Source organism: Chlorocebus sabaeus, chromosome 10 (genome assembly GCF_047675955.1).
Source record: "Chlorocebus sabaeus isolate Y175 chromosome 10, mChlSab1.0.hap1, whole genome shotgun sequence".
Taxonomy (NCBI): Eukaryota; Metazoa; Chordata; class Mammalia; order Primates; family Cercopithecidae; genus Chlorocebus; species Chlorocebus sabaeus.
Window position 1 is genome coordinate 43,696,221 of NC_132913.1, and position 26,875 is coordinate 43,723,095.

The following is a 26,875-nucleotide window of genomic DNA, read 5'->3' on the forward strand; positions in this document are numbered from 1 at the left end:
CTGCCTCTTGGGTTCAGACCATTCTCCTGCCTCAGCCTCCTGAGTAGCTGGGATTACAGGCGCCCACCCCCACGGCCTCCTAAAGTGCTAGGATTATGAGCGTGAGCCACCATGCCCAGCTGACTCTTTCAATGATAGAAATATACCTGTGCTGGCTTTTGGCTGTAGTGAAAACTTCATTAGAAAGGGAGAAACTTGGGAAGGGAGTTGTACCACAATTTGAATTAAACACTTGCCAAATTACCTGAAGCAGGCTGATGTTTATTGTCCTGTTGAGTGACCCAAGACTTCTTTCTGCTGGTTCTCCTTGAGGAGAGGATTAGGTGTTGAACAAATTTACAAGTATAGCATGCAGTTTTGTCAAATACCCAGTGACACTTCTTTTCACAGTTCTCTTGACTTTATACTGTTTAAATATCCTCAGTTGTCTCTTAATTTGCTTTTCTTTCTTTAATTCCTATCGGATCAAAAAGTAACTTTTATGTAATCAATTCCCTTGTCTAGAATTTTTTGGCTGTTTCTTTTGAGTTGCAGTATGCACATTGGTTTGTTAGTAGTTTCCTTATTTTATGTTTTCTTCTCTAGTTTAACATGGTTTCATAATCTACACAGTGTCTTTTTCTTATTGGGATGGTTATGCGATAACTATCCCAATTAACTTCTTTTTGTTTTTTTTTTTCTTTGTAGGCTAAGAAATGGCATTTCAAAAGGCAGTGAAAGGGACCATTCTTGTTGGAGGAGGTGCTCTTGCGACTGTTTTAGGACTTTCTCAGTTTGCTCATTACAGAAGGAAACAAGTAAGTAACTGTACTTGTGTTGATTACAGTATGCAACTTAAATCTGCTAAAGAACTGTCTATGGGGAGTGTGTGCACTAACGGTTTTGTTTAGAAAATACTTGTGAAGTTTCTCAGTTTGATCTAAAAGATACTAATTTAGAACAGTGCCTTAATGATCCTGGAGAACTGTGTGTATCTCCTTTTTTAAAAAGTGAATTTCTTTTTCAGGAAGCATTATTTAGCCTCTGTTTTGGCTCTTTGGTTTTTAAAAGACTGTTTCATTTATGAGTGCCAGGGTTTCTTCATTTAGACTTTCCTTGTCTAATTCATTGAAATGTCTAGATACCTTCTATGTTCCTGCCAAAAGTTTTTGTCTTATTAGAAGGCAGGCAGCTGAGAAAGGAAATGGAAAAGAAAAGGCCCAACTGAATCCTGGTTTTATTTCTTCAAGGTTTAGTTACTTATGAAGTATTACTTTGTATTAGGTAAAAATTTTAATGGAGGAAAGCCATGAAAATAAGGTTGGTAAGAAGTTTCCAAGTATTATAAAGTGTTCAGTTTCTTTTCTTTCTTTTTTTTTTTTTTTTTCCTTTACCTTACAACTGTGACTTCCCATAGTTCAAATTGATGCCAGGAAATAATTTTGCTGAATGGCTTTGTTCTTTTTTGAGGCTTGAAATGCTGGCAACCACCTTAGTAGTTAGTATCAGTCTCTTGTTCCCCCTCTCCTATGTCATTAGGACATTTTGTGATACTAGCTGTGTAGTGCATTTCTTTCTCAAAGATGAAGGTAAAGGAATTTGGTAAACAATTTGTAACCGAGTGATTCATTTTATACATTTTTGTGGCTGCCTTTAAGCCATGGTTTGTCTTATACTTCTTGTTTCTGTTTCTTTGTGCTACAAGGTGGCAGAGCCAGGCGCACTGCTTGCAATCCCATATCCTGAATGAAGATCACTTTAAAAACACATATTGTGGCCAGGTTCACTGGCGCAAACCTGAAATCCCAGCACTTTGGGAGGCCAGGGCAGGCAGATCCCTTGAGCCCAGAAGTTTGAGACCAGCCTGGACAATATAGTGAAACCCTGTCTTTACAAAAAAATACAAAAATTAGCCGGGCATGATGGTGTACACCTGTAGTCCCAGCTACTCCGGAAGCTGAGGTGGGAGGATTGCTTGAGCCTGGAAGGTGGAGACTGTAGTGAGCTGAGATCATGCCACTGTACTTAAGCCTGGGTGACAACGTGAGACCCTGTCTCAATCAATCAATAAAATAAATAAATAAAAACATATTAAGAAGAATTAGTTTGCTGGCTTATCATTAAAAAACCCAACAAGCCAATTTTTATGTGATTCCTGCTAAAGATGGGTGATATTGAATAGTCTTTTGATTAGTAATAGTCTTTTGATTAGTGTTAGTCTTTCTTTTGCATTCTGAACTGTGAGGACATCACTCTCAATGCATGTATGTTGCAGTTTTTATTTTTTTAATTGACACATAATCATTATACATATTTATTGGGTGCATAGTGGAGTTTTGATACATACAATGGTGTTATTGATTCACTGACTTGGTATTGAAACTCTTCCTCATCCACTGATCATGTTCAATGTACTATTTCTTTTAAAAGATTGCCTTGGTTCCTTAAAAGCAGGTGTGAAAAGATGTGGCTTCTGCTGAGGCTATTTCAGAAGCGCACTTCTGTTTGTGACATGGGCATTAAGGGATTAGATTACTTCTGCCATCTTTACCAGTGCTATCTGAAACGATACTGAAAAATGCCAATGCCAAAGGTCACGAGATCTAATATGATGAGTTGTTGCTAAATTTATATGTGGTTTATATCTTTTAACCACAGTAAGCATGTTCTACTTCAGAGTTTATAGCTTAAATTTGTACCTAGGTAACACTGTTTCATTCCTTTTTTTGGTTTGAGTTCTCTCTAATAATTGATCTTAAAGAATAGAATAAACAGAAGAGACTCTGGCCCCAAGCATCAAGTTATAGAAGAATTTTATTCAGTAAAATCAAGGCAAAATAAAGACCTATTGATTCCTGGGACATGTTGTCATTTTATCTTTCCTAAGTTAGATATCCTGACCACCCTAATAGCCAAATGAAATGGATACCAGCAGCTTGAAGTCATTTATAATTTTAACCTGACAAGTTCTGTTGAAAAAAATTACTACAGGCATATGCAATCATTGAGTTGCATAAGAAATCCAACTATATGCATTTCTTTTCTGGTGATTCCTGTCCCTTTAAGATACTGCCATTAGCATGTATTTGGGGGGTAGCAGGTGCAATGTAGCCATAGGGACTGGCAAAAATAAAAAAATAAAAGCAAGAATGAGAAGAGGAAGCAACCTATTCCAGCCATTGACATAAAATGACCACAGGCCTCCATTAACTCAGCTGTCCTCTCTCAGAAAATATCTGCCAATCAGAGCCATTCTGGGGGGAGTTTTCGTGACTTCAGTAGTCAGAAAAAATCTGCCCTTTGAGATACATTAATTGGCTACATTTTTGTTTGTAGAAGCTGGGGCCTTAAATGTGACTAGGTATGCTCCATTTTTCTGCAGAGTGATGCTTAAAGTATTGGCTTGTTACAGGTATATTTACCTACTGTATGTTTATATTTTTTCTAGTTTTCTAAGAAGATTCCAAGTGACAAACTGCCTTTTATTAAGAATAAGTTGGTTTGGAAACCCCAAGTTCCTGATGTCCTAGAGAGCAGCCTGTTGACTTTGGTTCTGGCACATTTTGCTGTGTTCTTGCATGCTCTGTCTTCCTGGCCCCTGGCTTGTGCCCGTTTGGTACTCCCAGGACAAAGCTTCTTCCCTGAAATACAAGCAAGGGCTATATTTTAAATACAAATGGATTGAATATAAAAGTTGGTACATTGTTAAAACATGTTTGGTGATGAGATAGTGCTATGAGTGTTTAGGTGCCAGGTGAGCTCCTGAAAACCTTTGAGCCAATTCTATAGTTAAATTACCTTATATTTGTAAAGAAAACGATTGTATATTCTTTAAAAATTAATTAAACATAAGACAGATTGAAATTGAATAAGATGTGGTTTCACTTACCTTGAATGCAGTTGCTTGAATCAGAACCACTGTAGATGGAAGAATAGAGGCCTCTGTGGAGACTGGTGTTTCTGGGAGCAGGTTAGGGGTTAGAGGTGGTAGCAGTGATGCTTTTGTCTCAATTTACTGCATAGTATGGCTTTTCTTCCATACAAGCATATTATTAACATTGCTATTACTTATGTTTATCAGTGATGAATAGTGCCCACTGTTGAGCCAAGTGAACTCTAGAGGTTCATTATTTTTATTTTCTGAGGGAAACAGGTCAGATTTAGAAGAGATAGAGGAATGTGAGGGTTGTTATAGCCTAAGGAGAGGGCAATTATTATTATTATTATTCTTTTGGAACTGAGCAGCCTAAATCTTCAATTCCAACAAGGAAGTTGATGAGGAAAGGAGATGAAGGTTGGCTGACTTCTTTTGCTTGTGTCCACCTCCAGGGAAGGAGGTTTGTGGCCACAGACAACATCCACATTCCAGGCCTTTCTCAGTTAAGCATCTGAGGGCTTTTAGCGTGGTCTTAGAGTGGCTTCCTCTTCATTTTCTTGTCCCCTTTTCTTGATTTCCACCCATAAGCAGGTGACAATGTTGCCACAAAGGGAGCTTGAGTTTTCTTCTCCCCAGACCACCCGTATGCCAAGGAACAAGAGTCAGTAATGCGATATAAGCATTTTACCACTCAAAGAAACCAACCCCAACCCCACTGGGAATGGAGCAAGCAGACACCTCTCTGGTGGTATGGAGATTTTTTAGATCAAGTTGATTGTGATTCACTATTTAGTATAGGTTGGTTTAATAATAAACTTCTAGTTGAAATTTGGAGGTCATCTAGTCTAAGGTCTAGTGAAAGGAAGTAGCACTTCATAGAGGAATCTCCTTTTTCTAATTCCAGGCTGGTGGGAGAATGGAGTAGATGAAGAGGAAAATTTAAATTAGGAAAAGGGGTCATGGGATACTTTTAGAACAAGTAAACCTTCTTGAGCAACAGAAGTAGACAGCATTAAAGTCAGGGCTGCATGAGGAGTCCTCAGGAAGAAGGGAAGTTTGGGATGGGAGTGGCCAGGGAGAATGAAACAAGAATAGGGTGGGAAGGAGTGCAGGGATTTCACACAGGGCTACCCTAGTCTTTTTTCATTATAGTCCAACGGCACTGTTTAAAACTTTTTTTTTTAAGTTAACGTTTATTTCATACCTTCTAGGTCCTAACTGGAAAAATCTATGTGATGATGTGGGCTTTTCTTGAACCCCAGTGATGTGGTTGATATGACAAAAATCTATTCAGGTCGGAAGAGTGGTCTTGCTCACATAACACATTCTAGGTTTGTTCCTTCCATGACCTGGTCTGAAGGTGTGGTGGCTTTGTGAGCTGAGGCAAAACTTGAGAACCACTGAGAGCTTTCTCAAAGCCCGGATGTGAAAATTTTTTTCCCCCCTGCACCATAAATAGGCAAGGAGTGGGCCTCAGAATATGGAAATCAAGATCTCTCTCTCTCTCTGTTTTTTTTTTTTCCCTGAGATGGAGTTTCACTCTTGTTGCCCAGGCTGAACTGCAGTGGCATGATCTCAGCTCATTGCAACCTCCGCCTCCTGGGTTCAAGTGATTCTCCTACCTCAGCCTCCCAAGTAACTGGGATTACAGGCACCCTGATTCTAAGAAGATCATTCCTCTCAAGGTCTCTTTTTAATGAGAGGAATGAGCTTCTTAGAATCAGGGAAGTGAGAAATTCTCATTGATTGGTGTGCCATTCATAAGCAACAGAACAAAAAGGCCAAGAGCGTGATCTTTGGAGCAGTCTCTGCAGACTGCCTGCATCTAACACCTAGCTGTACTTTTCTTTTTTGGGGTATGTTTCCTTACCTTTATTTATTTACTTATTTATCCCTTTATTTTTATTCGACATGTCATAATTGTGCATATTTATGGAATGCAGAATGATATTTCTGTGCATGTATACAACGTGTAATGATCAAATCAAGGTAATTAGCATATCCATCACCTCAAACATTGATCATTTCTTTGTCTTGTGAACATTAAAAATCCTCTCTTCTAGCTTTTTGAAAATATACACTAAATTATTGTTGACTATATTCAGCCTATAGTGTTACAAAGCCCTGGAACTTATTCCATCTAGCTGTAACTTTGTATTAACCAGCCTCTCCCTGTCTTCCCCCACCCCCTTTCCAGCTTTTAATACTAACAGTTCTACTCTCTATTTGTATGAGCTCAATTTATTTTAGCCCATAGATATGAGTGAGAACATGAAGTATTTATCTTTCTGTGCCTGACTTATTTCATGTAACATAATGTCCTCCAGGCTCATCCGTGTTGTTGCAAATGACAGGATTTCATTCTTTTTCTTTTTCTTTTTCTTTTTTTTAATAGAGATGGGGTCTTGCCACATTGCTCAGGCTGGTCTTGAACTCCTGTGCCTGGCCTATTTCATTCTTTTTAATAACTGAATAGTATTCCATCATGCATACATATACCACATTTTCTGTATCCAGTCATCTGTTGATGGACATTCAGGCTGATTCCATATCTTGGCTATTGTAAACAGCTAGTTCTGTATCTTAATAGCTAAGTGACTATAGGTGATTTTCTTAAATTCTCTCAGCCTCATTTTCTCCCTTCTATAAAATAGGGATAACAGTGGTACTTCCTTCATAGGTTTATTAAAAAGCAGTGAAGCCTGGGACAGTTCCTGGAACATAGGAAGCCTTCAAAAAGTGTTACCTCTTATGAGATTCTGAAAAGATATGAAAATAAAGTGCGGTTGTAGTCAGAAAGCAAGTTGCTCTTGTCACTGGAGACCTTGCATTCAGGGATACTTTGTTAAAACTTTTGGGATTAGTAGCAAATGGTATATATCCTTCATTTTAGGTTGTAGGAGAATGACTCAAAGAGAGGTGTACCAACACTCTTCTGTTTTCCTTTCTTCTTGCTTCCTGATCTGAGGATGAACAAGAAGATCAACCCCAATTGTTGACTTAACCTCTCTGTTATAAGAAGTTCCTGGAATTTCCCAGTGTTTCTTTCTTTTTTTTTTTTTCTATGTAGGCTTATATGAATTATGGCATACTTGATTTATATAACTGATATGTTGCTAAAAAGTTACATGAATATAGTCTCTTTGATAAATTAATATCAATGCCATTTATTGGAATTCTGTGGTGAAACATTTTTTTAAAAAAAACAGGTAATGTTAGGGAAAAAAACTCTTAAATTTTTTCGGGGGGGGGGGGTAAATCTGAATTTTCATGTATCATTGTACCTTGAATTGGAATGCAATTAAACTAATTTCTCCTTTCCCAAAGTCAGTGATGTTATCTGAATTTTCATGTATCATTTTAGCTTGAAATGAAATGCAATTAAATTTATTTCTTCTTTCCCAAAGTCATGATGTTCGAGCATGTTGATATTGTAATAGGTGTTGACGACAGGATCTTCATGATTTGCAAAATAGCCTCTCACTTTGTAAGAGACATCAATTCTCTATGCTTGTGGGTGGCTTAGGAAATAATATAGTTCACTCTGTTTTATGTGTTAATTAAGGGAATATGAAAAAAAACCCTGATAACAGTGATGTGTTAGGTGAGTTGAGATACAGGTAAGCCTATACTACCTTTGTTAGTGTCAGCAAAACCCAGGAGGAAAAATATTTATGCTAATGAGAGGCAAAGTGAAGCATGGATAATTAAATTCAGCAGAAATTTTGAGAACATTGTTTTAACTTGTAATTTCAGTCTCTCCCTCTCCATATCTTATTTGTAAGAGTTCTAACAAAGTAGTGCTTTTTGGTTAGTAGTACCAATGACTCAAAAGTTTTAAAGTCAGTAGCAAAAGATAAGATTAGACAAGAAGCAAAAAACAAAACAAAACAAAAAACCAAAAATAACAAAAAAGAATGATCAACTCTAGTCACAATAAGATCTACTTTAGGATTTATTTGAATAGACCCCAAATAAAGCAACATTTAGCTTCTTGAATGTGTCTGTTATATGAGTGTGACTGGGTTTTGGTGACCCTGTTGTATGCAGGTTATACAAATTTTCAGAATTCCAATTTCTTCATAAAGTAAGAATAACGTCACTTTACTCACAGGCTTTTTTCTCTGCCAAGCACTAAGTCAATACATACAAATCAGTGATCACAGTACCTAGCACATAGCAGGTCCTCAGCATCTGCTAGCCTTTCCCTTCCCCGAGGTAGGATATGAACATTTGAAGTAGACCTAGCCTTGTCAGGCATAATAAGAAAGATGTAACATCAGAGTTTAAAAAAAATAGCCGAACTTTTGGTTGGCATGCTTTTGCTTATATTGATGACTAAACAGATAAACTGGTAGAGGGTAGAGAAACTTAAAGTTCAAAAGAGTATTGATTAAAGAGAAATCAAAATCATAAGCATAGTATCTAAGATATGTCAGTTAAGAAACAATTTAATCTTGTGACATCTGCAGGAAAAAAAGAAAATAATTTAAATTACAAGAATTCCACTTAAGCATTGTTGTTCAGCAGTTTCTTTGTTTGAAGGTAACAATTTGTTTATCTTTTGAACACCCTTAACATCTTCCATAATTTAACCTCAATTAGAAACATTCTTCAGGGTCTTGAACTAAGGAGGATCTGTGGGTTTGAAATCAGTGTAACTCTTCCTGAGTGTTGATGTAGCTGTAGCTGAAACTATCACATGACACATTTGCTTTCTTTTTTTTTCTTTTTTTATTACCAGATTGCTTTTAACTTTGTAAGTCAATTCAGGCTACTAGACTTTCTTGCTCTCCCTGAGTAAACAATATTCTATCTGCAGAGGCATGTTGCATAGGTTTGTAAGCAATCTTTCCACCACCCGCCCCCACGCCACTTTTTTTTTGAGACAATGTCCAGGCTGGAGTGCAGTGGCGCGATCTTGGCTCACTGCAACCTCTGCCTCCCAGGTTCAAGCAGTTCTTCCTGCCTCAGTCCCCCAAGTAGCTGGGATTATAATCGCCCACCGCCACATCCGGCTAATTTTTGTATTTTTTAGTAGAGACGGGGTTTCGCCATGTTGACCAGGCTGGTCTTGAACATCTGACCTAGGGTTATCTGCCCGCCTCGGTCTCCCAAAGAGCTGAGATTACAGGCGTGAGGCCAGTCCCAGTCTTTCTCTTTAAAGAAACCTTAGGAAGTGCTATAAAAACGAATGTTCCTAAATAGTCTTTATTATTGTTTTTTTTTTTTCCTATACCTGTTGATGGCAGAATAATGTTGCTTTTTAAAATTCTTCCCTTGATGGCCAGGTGTGGTGGCTCATGCTGGTAATCTCAGCACTTTGGGAGGCTGTGGCAGCAGATCACCTGAAGTCAGAAGTTTGAGACCAGCTTGGCCAACATGGCAAAGCCCCATCTCTACTAAAAATATAAAAATTAGCCGGCATGGTGGTGGACACCTATAATCCCAGCTACTCAGGAGGCTGAGACAGGAGAATTACTTGAACCTGGGAGATGGAGGTTGCAGTGAGCCGAGATTGCACCACTGCATTCCAGCCTGGGCAACACAGTGAGACTTCATCTCAACAACAACAACAACAAAAATCCAATTATTTCCTTAAGCATGACTGAAACTCTGTACCCCTTGCTCAGCATCCACCCGCCCACCCTCTGCTTACTATTATTTTATTCTCTGCTTCCCATTATTTTATTCTCTGCTTCTATGAGTTTGACTATTTTAACTGTCACTTATAAGCGAGATCATATAGTATTCGTCTTTCAGTGTCTGGCTTATTTCACTTAGCATAATGTCCTCCAGGGCTATCCATGTTGTCAGCAATATCAGGACTTCCTTCTTCTTCTTTAAGGCTGAATAATATACCATTTTATGTATATACTACATTTCTTTATTCATTTGTCTGTTGATGAATGGCATTTAGGTTGTTTCCATATCTTGGCTATTGTGAATACATTCTTCATAGGATATCTAACACTGTAGTTCCCACCTAAATGTTAAAATCAACTAAAATGGCCATTTCTGATGGTGGAAGAAGGAACTCACGGTTGAACCATAAGCTGCCTGTTTGTTTAAAGGGCCATCAGCGTTATGTCAAATGTGAAGGTAGAAATGTCTCTGCACCATGGCTTTCTAGGGCTTGCATTTGATGGTCTGTCCTTTTGAGGTATTGTCTGTATGGATGTATTTCCTAATTTTTGTTTTTGTAAATGATGATGCCTCATCCATTCATAGAGCATTCTCTATTGTGTATACTATATGCAATGTAGGCGAGTTGTAAATCTTGGGTTGTAAAACTAAGCATATCTCAAACTTGCGTATTAATTGAAGTGAGCTAATTGGTATAATAACCAATCCTCAAAGCTCAGTGGCTTATCATAATGCACGTTTATTTGTTGCTCACGTTATAGTTCAATGTGGATAGATGGGGAACCTATTTCCTGCAATTACCCAGGGACCTATGTCTCTTTATTCTAGTGGGTCCGCCATGCTATAGGGGTCTCACCCCACTGGACCATTTCTACTCCACGGTGTGGGAGTGTTCTCTGGAAGAAGAGAAAAAGTTTTGTTAAACATTTAGCCATTACATATGTGTCTTGAATTTAGTTTCTAATCTGGTGGACAAATGAGCTATATTTCTTTCGATGAGAATTTTATTGTTAGGGTTATGCCAAAGACTGTATCATTCATTTGCCTCTCTTATTTAGAACCTTATGCATGGATTCCTGGAAGAACTGTTTTTCTCTTAGAAATATAACTAAATTTGTGGGAATGTGTCTGATATCTAAAGCTTGATGAGGATTCTGAATAATCTGTATTTTAGATAAGGCCAGTTGAAACTATTCTTAACTACTCTATATGGTTAACTGTTTTTTTCAGAGACATGTTTCATCAAAGCACTAAAATTATGCAGACAGAGCTGGAAATGTTCTCTGAAGAGCATCCTATCATCTTCCTTATAATTTTGGTTTTTATTTAACACTTAGCCCCCAAAGTGGGGCCATGGCAATATCTTTGAGTTATAACTCACATCAGGCCTTCGAGGAGTTTGTGATGCTATTTTGTTGCTGGCATACAAAATCAGTGAGGTTAACTGTACTTCTATAGGTCACTCAGTGAGTCAACGACTGAGCTATGATTAACGTTGACAGCTGGTGAGCTGCTAGGCTGTTGCTAACTGAGCAACATTGACATTCATTTTGATTTGACTTTGCATTTCATTTTCAACTATTTATTCATTTTAAGGCCTCTTTAAAAACTTTTTAGGGATGTTGTAGACGGAGGAAACTTTCTATAAATGCTTTGGGGAGAGTCCTTTAGCTTCCCTCTCCCCACTCCCCATCCTTCAGCTTAATAGTTAAATTATGTTTATGCTAGGAAAGCATCTTTTAGGTAGTTTTAGAAATAGATGATTTAAACAGAAGTTAGGCAATTCCAGTTTTACTTTATTTGTTTTGTAATTTGTGATTTCAACAAAGAATTTCTGTAAACTAATTGTATGATAGTGAGTACCAACCAGAAAAATTATATTTGATGAAATAATTCACAGAAAAATGACAAGTATGCATTATAAATTTGGCCAAAATGTAATTTTGAACATAGGTTAAAGTGTAGTTGAAGGCCATCTGGATTATAAAGCTCGGAACTGGCTGGTTGGCTCAGTTGGGCATCATTTTATTCACCTGAGAGGGATGGGGAACGAGTGAACCCTCTTTCACTTCTGGATCTACTTCCAGATGCTTTAGGGAGATTATTAAGAAAAAGTGCTGGCTGGGTGCATTGCCTAACGCCTGTAATCCCAGCAGTTTGGGATGCCAAGGCGGGCAGATCACCTGAGGTCGGGAGCTTGAGACCAGCTTGGCCAGCATGGCGAAACCCCACCTCTACTAAAAATACAAAAATTAGACAGGTATGGTAGCGGGTGCCTATAATCCCAGCTACTGGGGAGTCTGAGGCAGGAGAATTGCACAAACCCGGGAGGTGGAGGTTGCACCTTGGAGCTAAAATCGCGCCACTGCACTCTAGCCTGGGCAACAGAGTGAGACTCTGTCTCAAAAAAAAAAAAAAAAAAAAAAAAGTGCTATTTCATAGAATTCTGTGTGACAACTTAACTGCCCAATGTGGTTGGCTTTAGGTGAGGCAGATGCCCTAGGACTCTTGATCTCACTAACTGCCATCAACAGTTCTGCATTGCTGATGCCAGAAAGGCGGGCAGATCTAGAGGCCCAAGTGACCCACACATACAGGCAAAGATGACCTAGCAGAGCTGAGGACATGAGATTTGGAGTCAAATCTGGGATCAAATTTTGATTCTTTTAATTACTTGCTCAAGGGATAACTAAAGGTTTCCTCACTGGTCAAAAGATTCCTCCTTTCTCTGGGGAGTGTGAGTGACACCTAAGGAGCTAATGTCAGGAGTGTGAGCTGGCAGCTTCTAGGCAACTAATGGTTCTATTTCTTCTTCCTTCTCTGTCTACCCCAACCTCAGGCTTACTCTCCAGGTCCTCTGACTTTCAGTGAGCCGTCAGAGTTGAAAAGCAAGCACATACTCTGTTTTCAAAATATTTATCTGAAAACCAAAAAAACCTATCTCCCAAATCTCAGCTCATATAGTCAATTATGTTGTTAACTTATTTGAAGCACATATATTCAGACAGAGCCAAGGGATTTTCCTCACTTTTTAGCTATAAAAAGTTTTATAATTTAAATTTTTGGATATTTTCTAATTGCTATTAAAAGACCTTCTGTGTGATTTCTCAAAGGAATCACAGTCACTTGAAATCTGGACAATACCTTCAAAGTGAACTAGACCTTCATTCCCAGCTACCCCAGAAGGATGGGCTCCTCTTTTTTTCTTTTGTGAGGACCCCAGTGGAGATGACAGTGTAACCATTGGCAACTCTATCTACAGAGTGATCATGAATCCCTCACTGAATGTGTTTACACTGAGAAATGTTGCTTACTCTCATGTAAGTGCAAGAAAAAAAAATGTCAGTTTTTAGAATCACAAAGTGATTCAGGAAGTGAATAAAGGCCATTAAAACATCTTAAGATTCCCTGTGAGGAGATGCTTGTTGTATTTTCCTTTTAGGAATATATAAATATGGTTAGTCTTTTTTATTGACAAAAAGCAGGAAGCAGTTTCCCTTAAATCTAACGATTCCATTGATCGAATCATATCTTATGGGAGAGGGTGACGGTTGCAGTCTGAGATGATTTGCATGAGACCCTACTTTATACTTCAATTATTACTGTACATGATTACAGGACAACCTGGTTGTTAATTGCCTGTGGTCTTTAAATATGCACTTCTTTCAGAAATAGACACTAATTATTAGATCTTGTTTTTGGTCTCACCTGAAGTTGCAAATGTCTAGGGGTTTTTTTTTTTTTTTTTTTTTTTTTAATTTGCAAGTCTAATGATGTACAGACATAGTAAAACTGATCTCATTCTGAATCCTGTTCAGGGTGAACGTTCTCTGGGATGTAAACTATCAAAGATTGTGAACTTGGCGTTCAGTTCTTTGTAGGTGTTTATGTGAGTCTCTTGACAAAACCTGTATGTTTGCTATCAGAATGCTGAAGGAATTTTATCTTTCTAAAATGCAGATGAAAATTGGTTAACAAGTTGAAAAAAAATCTACTTCTCCCATAATTAAATACAATAGAAATAACATCAAAGTATTATTAGATATTAGATATTGTCCCAAGTCCACCAAGATAAAAATTTTGTGTTTGGGAGCTGTGGTTGGAATTATGCTAGGCAAAAAGCAGTTTGTTTTGTGTGTTGGGCTCTCCTCTCTTCTAGCTTCAATGGCTGAATTAGGGAATTGATCCTGAATTTGATAGAGCTGGAGTTGTTCCTGTCTTTAAGCCAAGGTTGATGAACTCATATGCCTACAGGGGATAAAGTGATGAGGTACAAGTGTGAAGCCAGTGAGCAGGAATCCTGGACTAACAAGAGTGCACAAGCCCTGCCTAAGGATGGCAGCTGCTACTCAGTTTTAGCAGATTTATCTCAGATAGAAATTCTGATTTAGATGTGAAATATAGCAATTTAAAAATATTGGATGTATGATATGGTTTTTAAGAAAGTAGTGTGCTAAGCAGAGAAAACATTCTAGTGCGACTTCTGGTTTTAACACATGCTCTTCCCACTTCCTTTCCTGGTTTTTGTCACCCAGCTAATGCCTATTACTTTTTCTCTACTTGATTTAGCTACATGTTCCAAGAGGCCTTCTCGGGTCTGGATAAGAGGTGGCTCCTGTGGCTCTTGTATCCTCTTCTCTATTCGAATATCCACTTTTAAACAATGTTATAATTGCTTCTTTATCTTTTTGTTTTGTTCCCTGGGCTATAGAATCCTTGAAGGCCTCCACAAAATAGTGATTGGATAAATAAGTTCGATGAATAAATGATGGTGGGCCCAGGATTTCCTCAGGATATAGGGTTTTTTCCTTCCTTCCTTCCTTCCTTCCTTCCTTCCTTCCTTCCTTCCTTCCTTCCTTCCTTCCTTCCTTCCTTCCTTCCTTCCTTCTTTCCTTCCTTCCTTTTTTCCTCCCCTCCCCTCCGCTCCCCCCCTTCCTTCCTTCCCCTTCCCTCCTTCCTCCCCTCCCCTTTTCTTCCCTCTTTCCTCACCTCTCCTCCCCTTCCTTCCTCTCCCCTCCCTTCCTGTCCCCTCCCCTCCTTCCTCTCTCCCCTCCCCTCCTTTCTTCCCTCCCACCACCCCTTCTCCCTGACACAGGGTTTTGGTCTCCCAGCTAATATAGGGCCTGTGGCCATTCCAAGGCTTCTCCTAGAACCTCTGAATCAATCCTTCAATTAAACCTGTATACCAAATTCCTGTGTAATCAAACTGCCTTAGAAAGGAGGGTGAACAAAGGGAAGGCAGGTCTAGGAAGATTTGGAACCCAAAGCCCTCTTGTCTTAAAGCATGTTGTTACCTGTTTTATTCTTGCTGCTTTCCTCCTTTTTATTTCCCCTCAATCAACATAGTCTAGGAAAGGTAGAGTGCAGATGTGTTTTTGTGACTCGAAACCATATGAAGCCAAAATGAGTCTTTTTCCTGTCATAATTTTAAGTAGGGCCTTAGGCTGTGTTTACTGCCTCTAAAATAAACATGGTACTTAGCTTCTCAGTTGCAACACTTTCCAGCTTTTATGAAAAAAGTAAACAAGAATAAAATGTTATTTTAAAAAGTAGTGTCAGAAAGTAAATAAATTACCCTTAATAGTGTTGTATATTTTAAAAAAATATTTTGGAGGGACTGTTCAGTAAAACCTTCAAAACAAAACTACACCAAACAAACTACTTTCTAGATTTGGCAGCTAGTCATATCTCACTCTATTATAACTACTTAGTCTGCTTTTTAAATTTTTTTTCCTCAAATTATATGTGGTGTCAGAGTGGTGTAGTAGTATAACACTTAGTCTCTGTTGCCAGGCTAAGTTCAGTTTTCAGCTCTACCGTGAACCTGCTGTGTACTTACGGACCAATTGCTTAACTTCTGTATGTCTCAGATAGTTCTGTCAAATGAAGATCATAGTAGTACCTAACTCATATAGTTATTGTAAGGGTTAAATGAGTAGAAAAAAAGCAAAACCCTTAAAATAATGTCTGGCACATAAATGCTCTTTACATAATTCACTTATTATTTTTTTGAAGTCAAGTGTATTGAGGTATAATTTGTAGTATAAAGTACAGTAAAACTTACCCATTATAATTTACAATTCTGTGAGTTTTGATAAGTGCATACAGGTATGTAATGAGCACCATGATCAAGCTGTAGAACATTTCTATCATCCTCACCATTCTTTCATGCCCTTTGTAGTCAGTCCTTGTACCCCTGTTCCCAGACCCTGGCAACCACTGATCTGTTTTCTGATTCTGTACTTTGCTTGTACAGAACATGATATAAACAGAAGCACTGGAATCATATAGTATGTAGACTTCTGAATCTGGCTTCTTTTGCTTAGTGCAGGGATTAGTAGACTTTTCTGTAAAGAGCCAGAAAGTAAATGTTTTAGGCTTGCAGACCGTACAGTCTCTGATGCAACTATTCAGTTCTGCTATTACAGTCATAGACAACACATAAATGATTGGATGTGGCTGTCTTCCAGTGAAACTTTATTTACAACAGGGAGCAGCCAGATTTGGGCTGAAGACTATAATTTGCTGACCCCTGATTTAGCATATTGCATTTGAGGTTCATTTGTGTTGCTGTGTGTAGCAGTAGCTTGTTCTCTATTCTTTCTTTCTTTCTTTCCTTTTTTTTTTTTGAGACGGAGTTTCGCTCTGTGGCCCAGACTGCAGTGCAGTGGTGCAATCTCGGCTCACTGCAAGCTCCGCCTCCCGGGTTTACGCCATTCTCCTGCCTCAGCCTCCCGAGTAGCTGGGATTACAGGCGCCCGCCACTATGCTTGGCTAATTTTTTTGTAGTTTTAGTAGAGATGGGGTTTCACCATGTTAGCCAGGATGGTCTCGATCTCCTGACCTGGTGATCCGCCCACCTTGGCCTCCCGAAGTGCTGGGATTACAGGCGTGAGCCACCGTGCCTGGCCGCTTGTTCTCTTTTATTTCTGTTTATTATTCCATTGCATATACAGTTTGTTTAGTCATTCACCGGGTGAAGGATATTTTAGTTGTTTTTTTTTTCCCAGTTGAGGACAATTATGAATAAAGTCATTTTATATATTTGCCTACAGGCTTCTGTGTGAACACAGATTTTCATTTCTTTTGGGCAGCTAACCAGCAGAGGGACTGCTTGGTTGTGTAGTATGTGTTTACCTTTATAAGACACTCCTGGCCGGGCATGGTGGGCCACACCTGTAATCCCGGCACTTTGGGAGGCTGAGGCCCGTGGATCACGAGGGCAGGAGTTCAAGACTAGCCTGACCAAGATAGTGAAACCCTGTCTCTACTAAAACTACAAAAATTAGCCAGGCGTGGTGGCAGGCACCTGTAATCCCAGCTACTCGGGAGGCTGAGGCAAGAGAATCGCTTGAACCCATGTGGCAGAGGTTGCAGTGAGCTGAGATCGTGACACTGCACTGCAGCCTGAGCGACAGAGTGAGACTCCATCTAAAAAAAAAAAGACATTCCCAAACTGTTTTCCAAAATAGCTGTTTAATTTTGTGTTTCTAAAGGCAGTATAAGAGTTTCAATTGTGTTGCATCCTCACCAGCACTTGGTGTTGCCCTCCCTACCTTTTTTTTTTTTTTTTTTTTTTTTTTGAGACACAATATCCTCTGTCACCTAGGCTGGAGTGCAGGGGCGTGATCTCGGCTCACTGCAGCCTCCTTCTCCTGGGTTCAAGAGATTCTCCTGTCTCAGCCTCCTGAGTAGCTGGAACTATAGTCTTGTGCCGCCATGCCTGGCCAATTTTTGTATTTTTAGTAGAAATGGGGTTTTGCCACATTGGCCAGGCTGGTCTTGAACTCCTGACCTCAGGTGATCCTCCCAGTTCGGCCTCCCAAAGTGCTGCGAGTGAGCCACTGCACCTGGCCTTTTTTTTAAAATTTTAACCATTGTAAAAGACCATGAAGACTCTTGGAAACCTGAGTAAAGATATATTCAGTTGGAAGCTCTTGAAGAATTTTATACATGGAAATGACATTATTTGGGTTTTTAAATGATCACTCCAGTTGTAGTATAGAAAATGATATGGAAGGAGGCTGGATAAATGTGTGAAGGCCTTTGAGAGAATATCATGTTAGTACGGGGAGAGGGAAGATACCTTGATTTGAGAGGTAGCGGTGGAGATGAAGTGGCTAGATACGGAAATTTTTTAGAAGGTGGAATTGATAAACTCAGTGATTGAGCAGATACAGGACTTAAGAGACTGAGAGCTCTCAAGGTTGTTTGCACATTTCTGGCACAAGCAACTACATGTATAATGACACCCTTACTGAGATTGGGAACACTGATGGAGAAAAAGGTTTGAGGAGATAAAGTAATTGGGCCAATTTTGAGATATATGTAAGACATCCAAATGGAGGTCTCAAGTAGGCAGTGTGAAATCTTGGTTCCTGAATGGTGGAACAAAATTATACATTATTGTAATATAAAAGATATTTGATGATATGGGGTACATAAGATTCTCTCTCTCTCTCTCTCTCTCTCTCTCTCTCTCTCTCTCTGTTGAGTTTAGTGATCTGAGGAGAGTGAATTGGATAGACCTAAGAGGAAATTTGGTGTTTAATTTTGGGCAGTAGAGTGACATACAAAGGAAGCTAAGAGAGAGTGGTTCAGAGAGGCTGGAGATAGAGAGAGTTGTCCCCCAGATGCCCAGGTGAGTGAACGATCATTTGTGCATTTATTGGATTTGGTGGCACAGTTGGCATTTAGTCAGTTTTATGGTTGTTGGTAGTGGTTGGGTGTATGTGAAAATTCAGATTAGGGTGAGTATGAGGAGTAAGGAGTGAGGCAGTAGAAAAAAACAAGATTTACATGTCTTTCGGGAATTTTTAGGATGGTTAGAGATATATGTAAGAGGTGTTTATTATCGTTGAGACTGAGATAGGTTAGAGCTTGTTGATGAGAAGGACAAGGGGAGGAGTGAATACAGAAGAAACAGTGTTAATGGAATGAGATCCTTACACACTAGTGATGCCTTTCAGATCTAGCAAACTTGATGAAGGAGAAACTCAGTCAAGATTAATGTTCACAGTTAGAGTAGTATAGGGGACTTTTAGTATTACCAAGTTCTAATGAACTATATCATAATATGGTCTTTAAACTTATTTCTCAAGTATTTCTCGAAAACTTACCAAGCAGAAAATGTCAGCAATCTTTTTGATGTGTGAAAATGCTCTGGCGGTTTAGTCACTTGTCAGTCTCATGTCCAAGTCCTACCCATCTGTCATGGCGCAATTGAAACCCTCAAATGAAAGACTCTCTCTCCCTCATCTGAATGGCCATAGCCTGGTGTGTTTTTCCCTCAAGTGTGGCATTTATTCTTTCTATGTACTTGTTATTTATATGTATATGTGTGTGTGTGTATAGTGTGTGTGTATAGTGTGTGTGTATGTATATGTGTATGTGTGTGTGTGTGTGTGTGTATATATATATATATTTTTTTTTTTTTTCTCATTAGATGATGGAAGGCAAAGACCATAATTGAAATACGTTATGTTCTCTGTAGTACCTACTGGTTACATTTATTTAGTTAACAAACTAAATGTATATAAAGGTGAAAATGGGGACATTGTTATTAGCAGATAATTAAAAGAAGCTATATGAAAAATACGATTTTTGTGGTTTGGTGTCAGAATTTGTAGCCTAATAATAACTTTTTGTTTTTATGAAATTTAGTAAAACATGTTTTGAAAGTTCCTAATTATATGTGACTAAAAGATCAAATTATTTAACAGAGTGATAACAGCAGCAACTCTGGTGGTTTCTTTGTCATTTATCAATGACTTTCAGATTATTATTCCATTCAGACTGAGGATAATCCAAAGATACAAGGAGAAATCACAGGGGTTTTTATCATCATTTTACAAGTGAAGAAACCAGAGATAATGAGTCAACAGTTACATTGCTGGCAACCGAGTGCTAAAACCCAGGCTGGGACCCTCTGACCCTAATCTGAGTTTCTTTCAATTTACCCAATGGCTTCTAGATTTACTTTCATAGAAATCCAATTGGCCTGATAATAATTAAATGCAACTGCAGGGGGTAAGTGGGTTTCTTCTATTTGAATGAATTTTAAAAATCCCTTTTTTTGGGTGATGAGGATAATCTCTTGGTAACACCTGAGGTTCCCTCCTCTTGTACATGCTTTGGCCTGTTGGCCTAGAGCTTGATATGGGGCTCCTGCAGCAGAATGGGAAAAACACCACTATCATGGATTGCAATGATGCTGTGATTTGAAGAAAATAAAATGGAAGTCACGTATCTCTGGAATACTAATAGAGCATTGCTGGCCAGTACCGTTTACTATAGTGAACAAACCTAGTATTAGCATTTTGGGAAAAAAAACAGACAGCATTTTCCTGGGTTTTTGACTCTGCCTTCTGGCAACGACTGATTTTTAAAGTCCACAATCATTTTTGATTTAGGATGATAAGCTACATTCTTTAAAAAGCTAGAAATATGGAAGGTCATTATTTTTTAGGAGGACTATGTCAAGGCCTTTAATTCTATTATAGTTGAAGTTCTATAAAAACTGTAATAATGGGCTGGGTGCGGTGGCTCATACCTGTCATCTCAGCACTTTGGAAGGCTGAGGCAGATGCATTGCTTGATTCCAGGAGTTTGAGACCACGCTGGGCAACATGGTAAAACCCCATCTCTGCAAAAAATACAAAAATTAGCTAAGTATGGTGGCGCACACCTGTAGTCCCAGCTACTCCGTAGGCTGAGGTAGCAGAATCACCTGAGCCTGGGGAGGCTGAGGTTGCAGTAAGCTGTGATAGTGCCACCGCACCCTAGGCTGGGCAACAGAATGAAGCCCCATATTAAAAAAAATCCAACATCATAGTATATTTATATTACATTCAATATATAAAATCTATAGTTTTATATTAAAATAATATGGAAGTCTTTGACTACATTTTTCTGAAAAATATAATTCTCATTAAACATAGCTTATTATTTAGTACCTTCTGTTAAATAAAGTCTTTTTAATTGTACTGACTTTAACTTATATGCCCCCAAACTCTATAATATATTTTTGTCAGGAGAACTGAGGAATGAAGAATGTGTACTTCTAAGAAAGTGTGGAAAGACATGAAGTCCTTTTTCCTCCTTCTTCACCACTTTAAAATGTTATCTGAATGAATTGCTAGTACTGGGTAAAAAAATCTCCTTATGTTCCCTTTAAATTGCCTTAAATAAGGTATTTGGGAATTGCTATACAGTGTTGTGAATAATTGAACTTGGCCATATATGAAGCAGTTGAGATATTGAATCTGAAACCAGGTGTCCTATGGCTAAATAGTTGTGATTCATGAGAAGACATACACTGAGAAATTTAAGGATTGTTTTCCTCCAAGGCAATTGATCTTGTAACTCTATGTAGACTGTGGACTCTCTCTAGCTCTTATATTCCTTATTTCTATTAGAAATCTCCTTTTAGTATATTGTAAAATTTGTTAAATTGACATTCCAAATGGACAACTGAATATGATCTGCTTTTACATCAGATGAACCTGGCCTATGTTAAAGCGGCAGACTACATTTCAGAACCAGTTAACAGGGAGCCTCCTTCCAGGGAAGCTCAGCTACTAACTTTGCAAAATACATCTGAATTTGATATCCTTGTTATTGGAGGAGGAGCAACAGGAAGTGGCTGTGCGCTAGATGCTGTCACCAGAGGTAAGTCTTTTTTTTTTTTAATTTTAATTTTAAGTTCTGGGGTACATGTGCAGGATGTGCAGGTTTGTTACATAGGTAAGCGTGTGCCATGGTGGTTTGCTGCACCTGTCAACCCATTACCTAGGTACAAACCCAGCATGCATAGCTATTTATCCTGATGCTCTCCCTCCCCCTGCCCCACTCCAAAGGCCCCAGTGTGTGTTGTTCCCCTCCATGTGTCCATGTGTTCCCATTGTTTAGCTCAGAGGTAAGTCTTGATGTGGATAACACTTCATCCTTTCTCTTCAGCATAAATACACAATATGCACTCTATAATAGTGAGGCCACATTTCTGTTTGTGTTTCCAGATTTTCCATCCTTAATGAAGTACTTTCACAGTTCTTGAAATATAGGCACTGCACAACTTTAAAATGAAATATAACTCATTTCACTTCAATGAATTTATTTAAAAAGAAAACTTTATATTTTATGAATTTATTAATTTGATGTTCTGGTTTTTTTTAGTACATATTTATATTTATATAAAATAAAAACATTTTTATGTCACTTGAAATCACGTATCAGTCAATGGTAGAAAAATTTATTAAACTGAAATAATTTATTAAAATAATTATCTTTGTTCATGTATCTCTTAAAACTATCTCTTCCAGTGAAATATGGACTGCAGTTTGCAAAACTTTAGTTCATGTGAATAAATAATGGAAAATATTGCTAATCTATAGTTCTGGCTCGGTCATTCTGTTAGTGGAAAGACATGATGAAAATGGAAACATGACATGTAATGAAAGAAGTTTTAGTATAGAGCACCAATGCTCTTGGATATGTTATATTAAATAAAATACTATGTTTGTTTTGCCTATGGGTATTAGCGTGGAATTTGGAGTCAGGGAAATCTGGGTACTTATCCTGGCTTAACTTCTTTAACAGATGTGTGTGTGTTGGGGGGTGGGGGGCAAAGGACTTAATTTGTCTAAGGTTCCTTGCCTTTCACATGAGGAAAAAATACCTTCTCTGAATGATTGTTGTGAGAATTACATGTTAATCATGAAGAGATTTAGAACGGTGCTTGTCACACAAAGTAGAAGCTCAGTAAATTATAGATAGTATTATAGCTGCTATTACTAACATGAATGTAAAAGACTTTCAGAACCAATTGTCCTGGAGAAGGACTCCATTGCAGTATCCTCAGATGTCTCGAATTGGGTAGGATACTGCTGCAAGGAATTTTGACTGTGGATTATTTTGGTTTCTATATAAAGTTTAATATTTATTATATTTTAACACTCAATAGTAATGACTTATTAGATGGAATAATTCTTCTCAGATCAATTAAATTACTACTACAGCCACTCTTGATTTAGTTACTTTATGTACCTGGCAGAATCTACTCTTATGGAAATGAAATGAATTTAATGAGGTCTACATACACACACACAAAAGAACCCTAGATAACTGATTTCGCAGGACCCACACTTAGGTTTTGGTCCATGGAAACTTCACAGCCTAAGTCGTTTTTGTCAATGCTAAATAATGGCAAGTTCAAAATATAGGCACAGGAAGTCTACTGTGTTACAAAGTTGACCCCAATTTTCATAAAATTTTCTGTCTCCAAGAATGAAATATAATTTGAGTCCAATTAACCTTGATACACTAAGGCCTAAAGGAAGAACAGTTTGAGAATAGTTTTTGAGAATAGATAATTTGAATTCAGCTTTTTTCCCCCTGAAGGCCTGGGAAAGAAGGTGGAAAGAGGGGACACATTCCCAACATAATAGGAGGTCTTGTTTGGAACTACCCCTCCTAGAAATTAGAATTTACTTAGTGATAATTTTCTATATCAAAGAGGATCATTTCCCCAGTAGGATTCAGGAAAGTATGTTTCTTGGTATCTGCAGGCATTTTCATGCTATGTACTAAAATGTATAGCCATTCTTTTTAGTTTTATAAATATATGCTGAGTGCCTGCTGTATGCATGGCGATATGCAAGGTGCTACATGAGTGTACAAAGATGATTGATAGAGTTGGTACCACTAGGGCGCCCACAGTTCTATAGTGCTTGTTTGCATAGACCAGATTATGTGATAGAGAATATGTGAGCCTTTTAAAAGGCTCAGGGTCATTATGGACACTGAAAGATGAGGGTAGTCATATCTACATAGAATGGTCAGGAATGGAAAACTTTACTTATGCTATTTGGCATAGGTAACATTTTAATAGGCAAACATTGCTTGCTCAAAGTGTTCCAGTCTGAGAAAATGTACAGGAGGAACAGCATGGAATCAGTGTATGTGGGAGACAGCCTGTGTTGTAATTTGGAGCATTGAGGCTATATATGAGAGAACATGAGAGAAGAGTGGAAAGGCAGGGCTGGGTCTGGTATGCTAGGAGAAAGCCTTTGGGCTTTATTGAATAGACCACTTGGAGATACTGCCTTAGGTTTGGTGATGGGGAATGGATAGACGATACTGAAGGAACAGTCATGAGCATAGGCTTTCAAGAGATGTGGAGAAAAAGAAAATAGAAGGGAGGTAACTTGATGGTGTGGTAGGATATAAAGAAGGGAGACTATGTTTCAAGGATTTCTTTCCTTTTTTCTTTTTATAAAGAGTAATCTGAGTATTTCTGTAGACTCAGAGAAAAAAAGTCAGTGCTGGGGGAGAACCTTAATATGTAAGTATTAGGTTGGTGCAAAAGTAATTGCAGCTTTTGTCATTACTTTTAAATGTCATGTACCTACCTAATAGCAGAAGGCAATCATAAGGAACAAGGTCTCATGAAAATACAGGGAAAGAGATATCAGAGATGTATCTTGGTTTTAGCAGGAAGGTAAGAAACTTGTTTCTCAGGGACAGAAACAAAGGGTAAATTCTAAGACATAAAGAGTTTGTGTGAGTATGAAGAGCTATTCTTAAACAAATACAAGGTGAGATGTTCTACTTATGGGTGGGAGTAAGGGATGTCATTGCAGAGAATATGATAGGAAAATAGGGGTTTCTTTGCTGTGGTTAGAAAATGTAAATTTATTATCCACATGGTACCTTTGTGTGTGTGTGTGTGTGTGTGTGTGTGTGTGTGTGTGTGTGCGCGCGTGCGTGCGCACGCATGTGTGTCCAGTATTACTGAGCGTAGAGGTACAGAAATAGACAGTCACATTGAATCTAGAGTTGAGAATTGACTGGATATCAATGATAAAAAGAAAAAATGAGACAAGATTCTATGAAAGCAGAGGAAATTGTTTAAATGTAGGCCTGGAGCTGATAAGGGATCATGAAGTTACAAAGCTAGGCTTCCCTGGAAGAGTTAAAGGTCAGATTGCAGGACTTCAAGTGCAATAATAATAAGGCAATCACTAAGTGACTTTTATTCTTTTTCACCTTCTGAAAAGTCTTACTATGTTTGCCTTTGTGCACTTTGTATATTTATATATTTTTAAAGAATAGACAAGATTGTATTTCTTTTTGCAGTGTGTTTCTTTCAAATAGTAGTGTATTTATATCAGTCTTTACATGTATATAGTATTCATGATTTTTAATGGCAAAATTCCATTTTATTTATTTTCATTTAATAATTTTATGGAAGAACTCATTGCAATGATGTTCTTATTAATTATTCTTTAGGTTGTTTTTGGGTGGTTTTTTTTTTTTCTATTTAAAACAATACTATTTTTCAATCAAGTCCTGAACCAACTCTGAGAATAGTAAGACTGGTAAGATGTGGCCTTGATTTCAAGGAACAACTTAGCAGTTTATTACTATTTATTGAACAAATAAACTTTTTCTTCTGGCAGTGAAGGGCATTCCGTAGTGATCAAGGTATTAGCTAGTATATTAGCAGATGACTGTGGGTGGTGATACTCATGGTGGTGATGATAAGGATGACGATTTTGAATAGATAAGCGTTTCCAGAGCCTGAAAGTTGATCAGGTTTTTAATTTTTACAGTTAGTAATAGCTAAGAAGATGGTGTATTTTTAATATATCTTGACATATTAATTGCGATCTTAAAATAATTGCCTGTCTTATTTTATATATGTGGAATTATGATTTATAAAAAGGATGGGCAAACCTTAGCTTGTATTTCTTTTATTATGCTGGTAGCCCTCTGGGGGTAGTGTTTATAATTAAAATTTATAAAGAGATGACTGAAGGTAATCTATATTTATCCTTTTACTACAATTCCTGATCATATCAGTGGCCCTCTGAAGTGTGAAATAATCATGGGCATTTGGTTAATGAATTGTGCATTGTTGCTGTTCATTCATGGAATTTGCTCTTTTATTATATTTAATGCTTCACTTAACAACAAATTTTGCTTTCTCTGCATTTGATATGTTTTTACCAAATTATTCCTGATTGTATCCATTAATCTTTAGTCACATTTGACAAAAATAAATTACTGTGATCTTTTAAAGTTACCAGTAATAATTAGATTTTTCAGGACATCAAAGTTTTGGGAGGAACTACTAGATGTTAAAGGACTTGTACAAAAATGTTTGCATGAGCTTTTTGATAAAATACTGTGCCCAAATGCAACTTTAGTAATGGATAAACCAAGACTATAGAGGAAAGACAAAAAGTCATGGAGTCTTCATAATGAACATTTGTTTGCATTCTTATCATCTGCATTTTCTTGGGAATCAATTTTCTTTTGTTTCATTTGGGAATATTATTTTATAAACACAGTATGCAGACTTCTCACGTTCTCCTGCAGGTCTCTAGGATCAATAGAAATTGCTTCACTCTTTAACACCTCTGTGTCCCATTCTAGGACACAAGCATGTCCCAAAAGCCCAGTTGTGGGCACTTTGCTCCCAAAGGGAGCTGGAAAAGGAGAATCTGATAAATATATTCACTCCCTCAGGTTCTTCAAGGTGTTCTCTTTAGCTTTTTATGTTCTTTTATGTAACTTTACCTGTATGTATCTGGGATTACCTAGTACATTTTTGGTTTAAAATCTGATGTATTTGCATTCTTGGGTGGGCCTGTAGAAAATAAAATAAAATAAGATCTGATGTATAAAATTTAACCTTTATGTCTTCAGTTCAAATTCCAGAGAAGACTGTCTCTTTCTGGAGGAAGATATTAATTGTAGTTCTCTTGTTTACAAATGGAGACTTTTATCAATGGTATTTGGTTAGCAATTCTTGAATTCCCACTATAATTCCTAAGGCAGTATAGCGCAGTGATTAAGGACACATGTTATAGAATTAGAATGAACTTGGGTCATGTCTTGGCTTCATTGCTTACTACCTCTGTGACCTTCGACAAGTGGCTTAACCTTACAGAAAGCCTCAAGTTTCTCAGGCATAAATGGAGGATAATAACAACATTGTTTGCTATAAATAAAAATTTGGGAAAGGAAGGAGGTGTGTGCATTTCAGGATAAATGCAGAAAAGGGAGAGCCTTGGAGATAGTGCATTCTGAGAATTATGGTCTCCACCCCTCCACTATCAAGGTAGGAGAAAATTCTATTTCAGAAGCTAGAATTGCAGGAAGTGAAAGTTTGCTCTTTGCTGGACACAGCTAATTAGACTAGATTGCTAATTTCTCTTAAAATTAATCTGGAAATTTAACATAATTTTGATTAATGTAGTGCTTTCCTTTGGCCAGGGTCAGGGGATCGACTTTAGAAACTGCAAAACGTTAAGAAGAGAACTACGTCTGTGAGATTTACTAGACTGATTTAGAAAAAGACTACTGATA

The 26,875-nt window shown here is 37.9% G+C and overlaps 1 protein-coding gene across 4 annotated transcripts in view; it reads left to right on the forward strand.

Moving 5' to 3' along the window:
- GPD2 (glycerol-3-phosphate dehydrogenase 2) overlaps window positions 1-26,875 on the forward strand; it is a 149,107-nt gene that overhangs the window by 40,574 nt on the left and 81,658 nt on the right. For 3 of the 4 annotated variants that reach the window (XM_007965003.3, XM_007965002.3, XM_007965004.3), the window contains exons 2-3: window positions 688-797; window positions 21,001-21,172. In XM_007965003.3, coding sequence (XP_007963194.1) covers window positions 696-797; window positions 21,001-21,172 — 274 coding nt within the window. In that variant the 5' untranslated portion in view covers window positions 688-695. The remainder of the gene's footprint in view (window positions 1-687; window positions 798-21,000; window positions 21,173-26,875) is intronic. The other variant, XM_007965006.3, reaches the window with a different exon arrangement.